The 13,840-nt window shown below is 35.8% G+C and overlaps 1 protein-coding gene across 2 annotated transcripts in view; it reads left to right on the top strand.

Annotated features, from left to right (window-relative positions):
* The window catches only part of ZNF654 (zinc finger protein 654), a 31,885-nt gene extending 22,446 nt beyond the window's left edge, over positions 1-9,439 (top strand). The window contains exons 6-9 of one of the 2 annotated variants that reach the window (XM_054052125.1): positions 74-213; positions 4,738-4,879; positions 6,441-8,760; positions 9,147-9,439. In XM_054052125.1, the coding sequence (XP_053908100.1) occupies positions 74-213; positions 4,738-4,879; positions 6,441-8,760; positions 9,147-9,154 (2,610 nt within the window). In that variant the 3' untranslated portion in view covers positions 9,155-9,439. The remainder of the gene's footprint in view (positions 1-73; positions 214-4,737; positions 4,880-6,440; positions 8,761-9,146) is intronic. The other variant, XM_009557163.2, reaches the window with a different exon arrangement.
* The last annotated feature ends 4,401 nt before the right edge of the window (positions 9,440-13,840 follow it).

The following is a 13,840-nucleotide window of genomic DNA, read 5'->3' as shown; positions in this document are numbered from 1 at the left end:
TATAGCAAGGTCTGATAGGTTTTTATTTCATGCTAGCAAATTTATCTAAATTGATTTTATTTTAATTGTATAGCACTTGTTGAGGACTGATTGCAAGAGTGGAATTGAGATCATCTGCAACACTGAAAAAGAAGGGAAGACTACCTTAGCCTTACAGCTATGTGAATCGTTCCTAGTCCCACAGCTTCAAAATGGGGACATGTATTGTATATGGTAAATACTTTATTTCTGGTGAAGCAGCTTAGCAGATAATAAATGCTTATTGCCAAAATGAAACACATCTAACTTTGAGATATAGCTTGAGTTTAAAATACCAGATAAACACATTCTAACATGATTTTTAAACGTTCCTAGCTACATCTGTTCTGCCTGTTGCCTTTTCACACACCCTCATGTTCAGTGGCAGACTGTGTAGTACATAACACTTATTAACTGTTTGAAAGTAACAGAAAGTTGAGCCTTTACATACTTTAGGCTCTAAATATCTATAAATATGTCATTTATTATTAGCTATGTGTAACAATATACAGTCTGTCAACTCTGGCAATGCAGATGTTTTGCTGTTATGCTGGTTAAATGACACTGCTTTTAATAACAGAACTGTAGGATGTCATCAATGTGTCTTAAAAGAGAATATGTGGTTCCGAAAATGTGCTATGAATCATGCAAACTTTAACTTCATAAACAGAGCCATATCATAAATGATGGTCCTCTAGAAAACATTTAAGAGAGAATGTTACATACACACTGAATCAGCTTGATAGTTGGATGTTGTTATGGCTACGAAGTGTTTCTAAAGAGCTGTCAAAACAAATTCAATCATTCTGAGGACTGAAAGATGGCTAGGGAAGATAATGCTTTTATTTAGCCTGTATATGTTTTGTACCTAAATTAACATCTGCATTCCTTGATAAAGTATGCTTAATTTGTTTGTTTGATTATGAAGTTGAAGCAAAAAGGGTTAAAAAAAGATTTGAATTTTTTTCCAGTCAATATAGGTTACTTTGTTAATCCACGTAACTAATTTTAACGGAGTTTAGAATCTACATAGGATTTCCCTATTCCCAGATTTCAGAGAATTGAAAAATAAGACGTCTCCTTTCTTTTTTCTTGAGGAAGTAATGAAGGTCAGGCATGGTAATGCTTCGTTTGTTAATAAAATTTTTCCTTAATGATTGGCTAAGTAAATTATGATGTTGAATAAAAACCTGTCGAATTATGACTGAATTACATTTATTGTACAACATATTGGCAATACCTAGTGGCATTTTTCATTGTCTGTTCAGAAAAAGATGAGCATGACTGTCCCCGTAGGCCAGATTAAGAAGTTTAACCAAAAAGGTACATAGTTTGTGTGAGCCCAGTGACCAGCTTTGGAATGGAATCTAGCTTTGCTGATTCCTGCTGAAATGCTACATCTCCTGACTTACGTGTATCCGTTACGTGGTTAGTGCTTTATGTTTTGGGGCTTCAGTCTTTTTAAAAATATTAAACCTATTTTTTATACCTTTTGCTGTAGTAACACGTTAACCTTGCTCTTACCCAGCAGATAATCAAATCTTGCATCTTCCATTTTGAAAATTGCTGTTCAAAACAGGATGTCAAACATGAAATTCCCAGAGAGAGCGGTTATGTCTGTGCAGCTAGAATAGCTCTTTTGTTTTTTACAGATGCTGAGCCTTAACAATTTTGTAACCAACAAGAGAAATCTGCGTGATGCTTAATAGATAATCTAAACTGGAACAAAGCTTGTGAGGGCATGACTATACTGTAATTCAAATTTTTGAAGTAGGAGCCCACATCGTGTATTCTTACCTATAGAAGATCTTAATGACTTCAGTACAGCTTAAATCATCTTGCCTTATCTAGAATTGAGGACCTTGCAGATCTTGCAAAGATCTATCATCAGACACTACTAGCAAAGATAAGATCAGAATAGATTAGAAAGGTGTAAATAGCAGATGTTTGCTGTTGCTTCATGTGAAGCAGCCTATATGAAATCTTCATACTGAAACCATTAGCTCTCATATTACATCTGGGGAAGATGGACTTTAAGTAGCTCTGTGACAAAACTCATTCTCATTGACATTAAGAATGAATTCTAGATTAAGATGATCTGCGTTATTTTTCTGAAGTGAAAGCCCACTTATTAAGCACAGAGCAAGCTGTGCATGATCTTACTGGAAATTTTTGTGTACAAGATACTGGTAAGAGATCAGTCCATGATGATGTGATTAATGACTTTCTAATATCAAAAAAGAGACATCTCTTCATGAAGACAGGCAAAAGTTTGATGGAACAAGCGTAGTGGAATGGCTTGCCTTCTCTGCCAGGAAATTCCTAAATGCTGTTTTGGCTGATTTCAAGTGGTTCCTGTGCAGTAAATTCAGTAGAGTCAAGGATTTTTTTCCCTGCATGTTCAGTCAGCCTTAGGCCATTTGATGAAAGTTTGGTACAGTGTGCTCTCTATACCCCAGGAAAGATAGGCCTTCTAGTTGTCAACATTAGTAAAAGTTTTAGATCTAGCTAAGGCAGGACACACTTAACCATTCTCTTATATTGCTGATGGAGGCACTCAATGGTTTTGGTTTTTTGTGGGGATTTAACAGGCTGGAATACCACATTACCTCTGATAAAGAGGTACCGAGTTCCGTGATCCCACAGCAACAATTCAAATTTCCCCAATTCATGTCCACAATAAGCACAGATCTCAGTGTGAACTAAGTTCTACTATCCAAGAAGTAAATGTATTTTAATTACTACTATGCCATAATAATAGAGCAAATAGAACTGCTCCTGCTTATATTATCTCAAGTTTATCTGTGTTGGGGTCAGTGACACAGAATCTTAAGTGCTGCTGATTTCAGCATTAAAGTTGTTATCCAGAGCATTTAAGTGGTTGAAATGGAGTCAAACGGCTCTTCAAGAATGCTTTAATCCTTAATGGTTATCAGAATCAGAAATGAGCTTGAGGAACCTTGTCTCCATGGAGGAATCAGAGTAAAATATTTCAAATCAGTCTAGTCAAATGGCAGTTAAACTGATTTAACAGCTTGTTCTTCACCAATGGAGCTGCTCCTTCTTTCTGTTTTCTCCATTACTTTTTTAGCTCTTTCCTTGTGCCAGCTGTCACACTTGTTTGAACACATGGCAAGCCACTTTAACCTCTAATCTCTCATAATAATAATTTGAGTTTTCTCAAATTCTCTGTGATTAGTATTGAAATGGCTTGCTCTGAAGTGGTGTGAGATGAAGCAGAAAACAAGTTGTATTTCTTACCTGCTTAATATTTAACAGCAAAAATGTTCCTTCTGTACTTCTGATTGAGGCTTTTGCTGAATTGTTATGAATGGTTTGGTGCACAAAGACACTGGTTAGGTTTAGGCATGTGCGTCAAGTTTGCAAAGGCTTTAAAGTATTCAGATTTCTAGCCTGATAAAGGTAGAGGTGAACAGCTTGTATTTTTAGAAAATCTGTAAAAATAAATTTTTATGGGTAGAGCTGCTTGTAGAATTCCTTTCTCACACTTTCCTCTATGTAAGCTAGATGTTTCAACTTCAGTTTTCTTGGGTACTTAGTGAAAGAAAAAAATCAAACTCACTTGTCTAGCTCTTAAAATGTCAAGCAGAATTGTAAAGTTGTCCTAAATTTAAAAGTGAAGTTGGTGTTTTGTTATAGGCAGTTCTGTCACTTCCCTCCATGCAGGCACTGACTTCACTAGACGAGCATAATCTTGTCTGGTTTGTATCTGGCACAGAGTAGAGAATCTGAAAGATCAGCCAAATGTTATGTTAGTAACTGGGTTGGTGTTTTCTGAAGGAGGAGGCTAGTGGAATAGAAAGATGTCTTCCCTCAGAAAATGAAAGATGACTGATCTCCTGTTTTCATTACAGTGTTATGGTAGGAATTCTGCCCACTCTAACTGTATCAACTTCTGTGTAAAATCTTTGTGCTGGCAAATCTTGTAACTAAAAGTTGCCTTTCCAAGTCTCTGAATTGAATTGCATAGAACTTACAGGCTAATTTCAATTAGCTGTATTTTGTAGACTAAACTAGTTACATTTTTAGGAGTTCTGTTAGCAATCTATTTTTCTGTTTTCTTGTCTCAGCCAGAAATCTTATTTGACTGAAGATCATAGAGATGTCTGAATAGCTGTAGAGCCTGATGCTTTAATGTAACATCTGTTGCCTAGAAAGACCAGTGATGACAACAGTAAAAAACAAAATTGTGTTGTAATACACATAACTGGAGAACATCAATATTTCCTGTCAATGGATCATATCAGAAGCTAGCTTTCTACAACACTCCCATTTTTCACATTCAGGCACTTCTTTTCCTGAAGGACTCCTCATCCTTGCACTGGAAGTAACTTAATCTCAAAAGCACACAGAGCTTTCTGTTCCGCCTGACGTTTATTGCCTGTGGTGTTAAGGGCTAGAAGCTATAGCATCAGATTTTATTATGAAGTATTCTGTACTAAGCTGAATACATTAATATTTTCTTGACTATTAGGGCTTAGTGGTAGGAGATACCCTGAATGCTTTAACAAAGTAATTAAATTGCGTTTTCTGTTATGCTCATTGTGTACAGTTGTGGTGTTACTTAAATTGGTATTATACCCTCAAGTGTTATTTTAGTTGCAGAATGTGCAAATATCTGTTCTTAGTAATGCATCATGCTTAGCGATAGAGTTCTAAAACTCAATCTAATCAAAATATTTTGTTCTGTACTTATAGGGAGCTGATCTTCATTTGGAGTAAACTACAGCTTAAATCTAACCCATCAAAACAAGTATTTGTTGACCACTGCTACCAACTTTTAAGAATTGCTACAAATGTCAGAGTAATTTTCCCTTTCATGAAAGTCATTAAGGATGAAGTAAGTTTTGTTTGTTTTACCCGCACCCCCCTCATTCTTTTTGTAAATAGTTAGAGAGAAGTGATGTTTTTATTATGTAATGGACACTTTTTGTGGACAGTTAAGAGAGGGTAGGCAAGGACGCAATATGAACTTAAAGGTTTTGTCAAGTTCCAGAATATGCTTCAGTATTGGTCTGTTGTGTGTTTTGTCTGCAGCAAGTTTGAGGAATGCCATCTTCTATAAATAAATGGGGAAATTAATAATAAATATATGGAGTAAATGTGAAAGGGCATAGTTTTGGGTTTTTTTTTTAGCCTGGCTAATCCTTGTTAAGTTCTGAATCCTTTCACTGATTCTAAGCAAGTCTGAAGTGCTTCATGTAATGTAAAGGAGATGCTAGACTTAGATAAGAGAAGGTACAATTTTACTGCAGAAAAGTGCACTGTTTAATGCTTCAAATATTAGTCTTATACTGTTCCTTACAAACATCTGCAAAAGATTTAATATGCAATGCTTCAGACACAGGAGTGCAAGTTGTTTCCAAACAAATGTTGGTTTTTATCATTAACCTGACTGAACAGAGCTCCTTAATATTCTGTGCTCTAAATTAATTATAAATTATGGGTACTGCTGTATAATTCTAAACGCAGTGATGTCCTCTGTTCAAGATTTTTATCTCAGTATGTATTCTTAAATACCTGTTGTGACATGAATATATTGTATTTGCCATTTTTTTTAATAACCCACTACTTATGGAGCATTGTATGTAATTTTTAAAACACATTTAAATACAGGCATGTATTGCTGATTTCTAAACTACATGAAACTCTTTTTTACTTTAATTTACCACTTGTTTATCTGCGTGTTTGATATACCTCCGAACTACATATTCAGGGCAGGGCCCTCAGCCTGAAGTATAGAATAGAAGTTCTTATTGGAAAGATACTTTGTCAATTCTGTTAAGTCTTTAAGAATGCTTGGCCATGAGTCATTGTTTCACTGGTGATCATTGTTTAAAATTGAGGACAGTATTTTATAGCATGTATTTCAATCCAATGCAAATAAAATGAATTGTAACAAGGACAAAATGTAGAGTAACTGTCCAATTATAGTATGAAACAGCCTAGGTAATGAAGATGCAGACAGAAGATACTGCTAGATCATGTATGATTTGGAGCAGTCTCGTTTTGTATCCCCCAAAAATTGCCTTTAACTATAGAACTACATGTGGCAAAAGTATCTGAAGCTTTGTTGATGTTAGCTGTATGGCTTTCAGTGCAAACCAGATGTTATTTTTGAGTATATCTATATTTTAGTTTTGTTTGAACATTGTTTTACAATGTACATGCCTTTAGGTGAAGTTAACAGGATGCTTTGTGAACTCCTAATTATTTTTTAAGTAGCTGAATATAAATGGGGTGTCGATGTTTGTGTATTGTTTATACATATTTATTTTTCCCTGTAGGTCTGATTAAAAAAAAAATAAATTTCTTTCAAGCTCTAGAATTCTGTAAGCCCATAAGGAAAATACCATTCTGCATACTCCATAATTATGTATATTGTAATTTCCTTTCTGTAGGTTGGTGAAGATGGTCTTCAGATATGTGTTGAGATATGTGGATGTGCCCTACAGTTGGATCTCCGTGAAGATCCCAATATGAAAAGTCTTATTTATAAAGCAATTGCACATTTTCTGCCAAATGACTTGGAAATCCTCAGAATTTGTGCTCTTTCAATCTTTTTTCTTGAGCGCACCTTGGAATCTTACTACACTGTTGAATATTTATATAAATGTGCAGATGAAGAATACAACGAGTGCACTAGTTCTGTTCAAAACCGTGTACGTTTTGAATTGCTTCCAATTTTGAAAAAAGGTTTGTTTTTTGATCCTGAGTTTTGGAATTTCTTGATGATCAAGCAGAATTGTTTAGCATTATTGGGGGATAAAGCCTTCATTGGCTTAGGTGAAAGTACACTGGAAAATGCTACCGCAAATACAGAGAAGATAATGGAGTACAGGACTCTCACTGAGGAACGTGTCTGCTTAACAGATGTAAGCAATGGGGAGCTTGACCCTGAAGATCTCTCTGAATCCCAGTCCAAAGGTAATACCAAAAAGAACCATGAAGCTCTTGAAACATCTAAAATGTTAGATAAAACTGAACCAATACACCGCTGTGTAATATGCAACAAGGAATTTCTTGGTGGTCACATTGTGAAACATGCACAAGTTCACCAAAAAAAGGGCAGTTTTTCCTGTGTACTTTGCACCAGAAAGTTCAGGCAAAAAGGACTTATGCTGAAGCACTTAAGGAATCATGTCAGGAAGATAGAAAGGCAACATCTTGCTGCAGTTCTTGAAGCTGGTCAGCAGGCTCCTGCTCCTAATGAACTAGAGTGTTCTGAAGTTTCTCTGTCTCTTGAAAATGGGAATTCTGATGGTTCCAAAGATAATGAACCAGAGACTGCAGTAGCTCCAAGTGCTGACCATGTGGTCCAAGTAGAGGAGGACAATGTAGAACAGGTATTTGATGCAGTGGAAAACCGTCTAAGTGATCAGGATGATGCTGCTACTGAAAATAGTAGTGACAGCTGTTTTAATAGTGTTCCTGATACTTTAAGTACAGAAAGTTTGCCCGAAGATGATGAGAGCTCTAGTAAAGAATCACCTGTTCTGCACAAAGTGAATGGAGCTTTTTGTCCTCAAAAAGACGTTGATTCTATGGATGAAGAAGGAAGCTTTAAGTGCCCTGCTAGCGGTTGTGCTAGAGTGTTTAAAAAGATAAGATTCCTCAATAAACATGCAAGAAAAGCTCATCCAACTGACTTGAAGGTGCAGCAGCATATAATGAAATGGAATAAAGGAAAGTGTAGGTTCTGCCAGAGAAAATTTGCTGATTCACAACATTTTATAGACCACCTGAAGAGACATGTGTATCCAAATGTTTACTTTTGTTTACACTTCAATTGTAATCAGAGATTTAAGCTGTCAACTGAGCTTGCAGAACATACAAAAAGTCACAGTGTTTTTAAGGCTCAATGCAATTTTGCAGAGTGCTGTGAGCTATTTGAGGAGCTCCCTTTGCTGTATGAACATGAGGCTCAGCATTATTTAAATAAAACATCAGAATGTTCAGAAGATGCAAGCGAAAAAGATTCTTCAGATGATCCTTCAGAACTTTGTAGTTACCAAGATGATGATGAATCTATTAATGAAAAAGAAACTGTAGATTTACCAGTTCCAACTTGGAAATCAAGGAAGGATTCTACAGAACCAAAGACATATATTCAAAGTGGTGAGAAGAAAGCAAATAATGTAATTCACAATGGAAATGAAAGTTTGTCTGAGAGTAGTGCTACAGTTTTAAGTTTGATAGACCAAAAGACACCTATGTTACAGCCAAATTCTGAAAACTCTAATGTTGTTAGCGACCAACTAGTCAACGGGCACAGTGACCTAGATAAGACGTCATCAAAGTCGTCAGAAATACCTTTGGACAGAGTGGCAGAGGAAACAAGGACAGAAAATGGGTCAGTGTTACCAGTTTTACAGAACTGTCATGATGTACCACAAAATAATGCTGCTGCCTCACAATTACCTTCTAAACCAAATCAGACAACAGAGACTACTTCATATGGTGTCATCTTAACAAAACCGTATGTTAGACCATTGCCTCCAAGCTATCTTGATGAACGATACATTAGCATGCCAAAACGTAGAAAAATTTTGACTGATGAAGTAAATGCTGATTCTGAACAAGATAAACTTTGTAGCAAATCAACAGAAAGACTTAGATGTGGCAAATGCTTGACCATCTACTGTAATTCAGAAGCACTTGAGGCTCACCTTGCACAAAAGAAGTGTCAGACGCTCTTTGGATTCGATTCAGATGATGAAAGTAAGTTTTACAAACCTTCTGGGTTGGTTTGTTTGGAGGTAAATACCAACCAGAAAATAGTCTTTGGAAACAGGCAACCTAATGGGATAGCTAAGACAGATGTGACTTGTAAGCAATTGTTGTGTGCCAGAATTTAGATAATTAAATCACAATACAGTGCTAAATTGGAAGTTGAACATAAAGTGGACATACTGTCTAGAATGAGATGGGGACAGTTGGTGGGCAGCTTTACTGGAAAAGGCTTATTATAGATCAGAAAAGGGTAATTTATCTTTCCTTGCGTGTTTGAAACTAAATATGTTGAAAAACATAAGTGGTGTTATAGATTAAAGGATTATTTACATTGGATAGTCTTCATTTTGATCACAATGCATTCTCTTTTACAGGTGCCTGATTCAATGTTGTGGGAAACTGTATCGAATGAGGAGTGGTGTAAGAAAACACTACATGAAGAAGCTATCAGTTCGTTTCCCAGTTGGCCTTAATCATAAAGCAGTCTCAAATTACTAAAGAAAACCATGACCTTGATAAAGACAAAGCACATTTTCTAGACAAAACTCACAGAGGAATAATAGGAGCTCTGCAGGTCTTGAGTCCAGAAAGGTTGCTACAAAATCCCCAAAGTACCAGTTATCCTAAAAGCCACATTCATTCCAAACATGTGATTGAAGCTTAGCAGCACAGTCTTTCTAGCGTGAAGGTTTGAAGAAAATAAGGCAGACAGTTGAGCAAGCAGAGAAGGCAAAGGTGTTAATTGCCTTACAGAAATTAAACCAGCCAATTCTGAAAACTACTTTAGTTGGAAAATGTGTGGTTAAAGGATATCTATCTACACAGCTGGGAAGGAATCATTCTAAGAAGGTGTTATTACTATAATGTGGATAAGAAATGTGTAGTGGAACCATGCATTCTTCTTTCAAAGTTTTAGTATGTGATTCCATTATCTGCTGAAAAAGCATGGAGCTCATTTAATAAACTTATACTCAGAATCCAAAAAGAGGAATGTAAGAAAGAAATCTAAGATGGATGGAATGCTCAAATAGCCAAAACCTGAAGTATGGAGCATGCAAGGAAAAGTGAGTTGATGCAATATTAAGTGTGAATGTTACGCACAATGGAAATCAAATGCATGCACAAGAAGCCCTGTTCAAGGCTATAGTAAATGTGTACATTAAATGTTCTGTAAAACATCTGTTTTAGGTACAGGAAAACTAATGCAAGAAGTACACACATAATTTTGTGGATGTTAGCAGGAACAGATTGAAGCAAATACAGAATGTGAAGTGGGTTAAGTTTGCATTACAGGGCAGAGTTAAAACTAATTTCATGCAAATAGAGGTCCTTCGTCTTTTGGTGTTACGAAGAAGAACTTCAGATGGCTTCATGTTTTAAAAATCAAGTTCAGAAAAGGCAGACAAAAGCAGAGCGCATGTCAAGTTGGAAAAAAAATCAGGAAGAGTACATTTCACAGATGTGATATTGCTTAATGGTGGTAGGTCACAACTCGGTACTGTAACTACTTATTTACTATCTAGAGAAAGGGAGAGAATATGTATTGACTTGACTTTAAGACACATTACAACCCTATTTAGTAGTATCTCTTGAAAAGCTAGCCTTTCCCAGAAGTTAGTGAAGGAGTTGGACTTAAATGTTGAGCACTTTATCCAAAATTCACTGTTCACAGAAACAATCAGAATGTGAAGAAATTTGTGTGAAATTTTAGTCATTCAGCTCCTGCTAGGCGGGTGGACTAGATGACCTGTAAAGGTCCCTTCCGACCCAAAGCATTCTATAATTCTATATGTAACTCTGAAATACTGGACATTCGGAAACCAAAATAGGCTGTTGTAGTTTTCAGTCTGCTTGCGCCAACCAGAGGTGTGGTGGACATGCACATTGTCTAATTACTCTGCTAATTTATCCTCTAATTTACCTTATACTGCCTTGCCACCTAAAAATGCTTTATTTGGGATCCTGTTCTGTGCGGGTAGCTGAAAATGTTAATGTTATCGTAGGCACAGAAAATATAGTTGTGAAAACTGATTTGTACAGATGGAGTAATCACAGAACTGTTGGACAGCAAAGACCAACTATTCCTGCCTAGCTAGGTTGCTTGCTGAATAGTTCATCACAATGTGTGTACGGCATAATAAGAGGATCATCTTGCTTAAATCAAAGGATACCTAAAAGCTAATGAGTAAAATTCCAAGAAGGGCATAAAAGATCTGTTTATTGTAGCAGTGGCTCACACTTGCAATCCTAAGGATTCCATTGTGAAATAGGCTGTTGAGTATTTCTGGAACTTCAACTTAATTATTCAGTAATGCCTCTGCTAATAATCCTCTGTGAAATTTAACAGCTATTTGCATTAGTTTTGCTTCCTTTTCTCCTCCTGGAGGTAAAAAGAATGCAAAATCAGTATCCTACTCTTTTTGTATTCTAGAAACTTTTTGCCTTAACTTTGAGTTGGATTAAAAGGTTATAAAATTATGATCACAGATATGTGTGCATTACATTAATAATGATGACTGGCCCACTTCCAGAGATTTGTATGACATTTGAGGCACCAAAGAATTTTTTTTTGCAGTTGCAAAAAAACTGACTTAAATGCACCGTTCATTATATATACATATATATACACACTATATCTATTGACATATATATAAATACGTTAAAAGTTTTTAAACATAAAATTAGTGGGGACCTTATTAGCCAAATGCACTTTCACATTTTTTTGCTTTCAAGTTGCCAACTAATTTTTAAGGACTCAGTTATGATCCTCAATGTTCCCAGGCTTCCCTTTCTCTGCTTAACATGGTTAATCTCGTTAAATTTGCTTAAATATATTTGGGAAAAAAAAGGTTAAAGTACTACAGTTTTAAAAATCTGAAAACTCAGATGATAACAACAAAAATGTTTGTGTGAAGTCTTTTAAATGTACCTTTAATCTTTGGTGCTTTTTTGCCTTTTCCTGGAGCTCTGTATTTGAAGATGCTTTAAAAACAGTTGTATTTTCTTTGGTTTAAAGTGTGTAGATAAATGCATCTATGTACATGCATAAACTGTGACCATAATTTTTTGTACCTGCATTAAACTAATTTTTGTTTAAAGATGCTTTTCTTGGACACCACCATTTGTTTTTACCATGTGTTCAGTATATACACTTTGGAGAACTGTAAAACTGAATTCTTATATAGGTGAACAACCTATATATAGCAACACCTATCAGAAATAATGCTAAATTGACTTAAAGTAGCAAATGGGTGGTAATAGTAAGTACTAATTTTTAATTCCAAAGACATTGCATTTTCTTTAAACTACTCTCTCATACCTGTTGGCATTCTCAGCTAGTTGCACTATTGAGCAACTTTAATTAGGAGCAAAACTATACTTATAATGTGTGTGGGATAATTCTACATGCTTTTTAAGGATTCTTTAGTATGTTAAGTATTACCCTACACTAACCCTGCAACTTCTAGGGCTGAAAAAGGTTTAGAATTGGATTGAGTGGAATTGAAAGGGTTTTTTGCCCGCGCATCAAGCATTGTATGGTACAATTGGAAATACTTCTTCAAGATGTATTGCTTTGATTCAAGAAATGCTGAAGTACATGTGTAATGTAAGTATGCCAATATCTTAAAGCTGCCTGAAGTTACACGAGTGCAGGAGCTTTTTTGGATCAAAGTTTGTGCATTTCGTTGATGATAATCATGTCCCAAAAACATTCCTCCAGGTGGCTCTAACTTGGATTTAGGCTTTCTTTGCAAGACTGTCTTTTCTAACCTGATCATGGTTCACTGTAAAGGTTGTGTAAACTCTTATTTTCAAAGAGTTGCTGCTTGGCAGGTACCTTTCGCAAAAAAAGAAATACTGAAAATAGGTTGAAAGTGGTCGTATCTGTGGGGAAAGGTCACTGGTACTTTGGTTAATTAGCCATATTCATTAAAACTCTATAAATTGTATAGTTTGGATAATTTATAACATTAAACTTTGTGATTTTAATATCACATTGAAGGTTCAGCTGTACTCATTTTTTTTATTGTTTAACACCAGTGGTATGGACAAAAGACTCAAAAGGGGGTGGTAGTGTTACTATTTTCTTAATTTATTTGGTACTGTATAACACCTTTCTGATTAAATGCAGTGTATGCATTTTGGGACTCTGTTAATTTGTAAAAGCTGTTACAGGTTCAGCAAGTAAGGAACTTTGTGCTTCCTTGTTGAATGTTAAATTATTTTACTTTGCATTTTATATGAGAGTACAAATTAAAACTGAGCCATCAAACTGCAATAAATCAACAGTAGTGTTTCATTTTAAAAACTTTTTTTGTACTGTACATAGATTTGTTCAATAAAACGTTGTCTTTGTTGTTGATAGAAATTGATCTTGTCTTTTGGGGAATAACTCTGAAAGTACTGCTGCAATGTTTATCATTATCGTGATATTTTAGGCATATGGTTGTTGCACAGCACCTGTGTTAATCTGGTATTGATGTTCCACCTGGATATTTGTATTTCAATAGACAATCTATTCAAGTATATCCAAGAATGCCTAAGATTACCAAGAAAATTAAAACGGAACTCCTGTGCCTTTTCCTCCCCTCACCCTTCTTTCTAGCTAATTAACTACCTGCTCTGGTAAATTTGGGACCTCTTTGTTAAATAAGTCTTCAGGAAGTAGTATTATTACAAATGGCTTACAAATAGATGACCGCTGAAGAGCAGAGCATGTCTGTGTGTGAGGGAGAGAAATAGCATTTTTGGTCATCGGTCTGAGATTTATGAAGAACACACCTATATGCAGAAAAAGCTTCAATCAATATTTGAACCAGACTTCTCAATCAGCGAATATACCCAAGTAATTTCTAAGCATCATGTAGTATTCAGATGATATGCTCCCTGATAAAGAGAATCAATCAGAACACGAGGCGAAATGGTAATCTGCTCAGCCCAGATCTCTGGGCAAGGCAGGCCTGTGAAGTTTCTGATCTGGTGAGAAAGGGCTCATGAAGAGTGGGTTTTAATGTGCATATGGAGAACAGCGTAAGGCTGGCAGCGTTTGGGAGGAATATATTAAAGC

This window comes from Cuculus canorus, chromosome 1, assembly GCF_017976375.1.
Source record: "Cuculus canorus isolate bCucCan1 chromosome 1, bCucCan1.pri, whole genome shotgun sequence".
NCBI lineage: Eukaryota > Metazoa > Chordata > Aves > Cuculiformes > Cuculidae > Cuculus > Cuculus canorus.
This window is presented reverse-complemented; position numbering and strand designations above follow the sequence as displayed.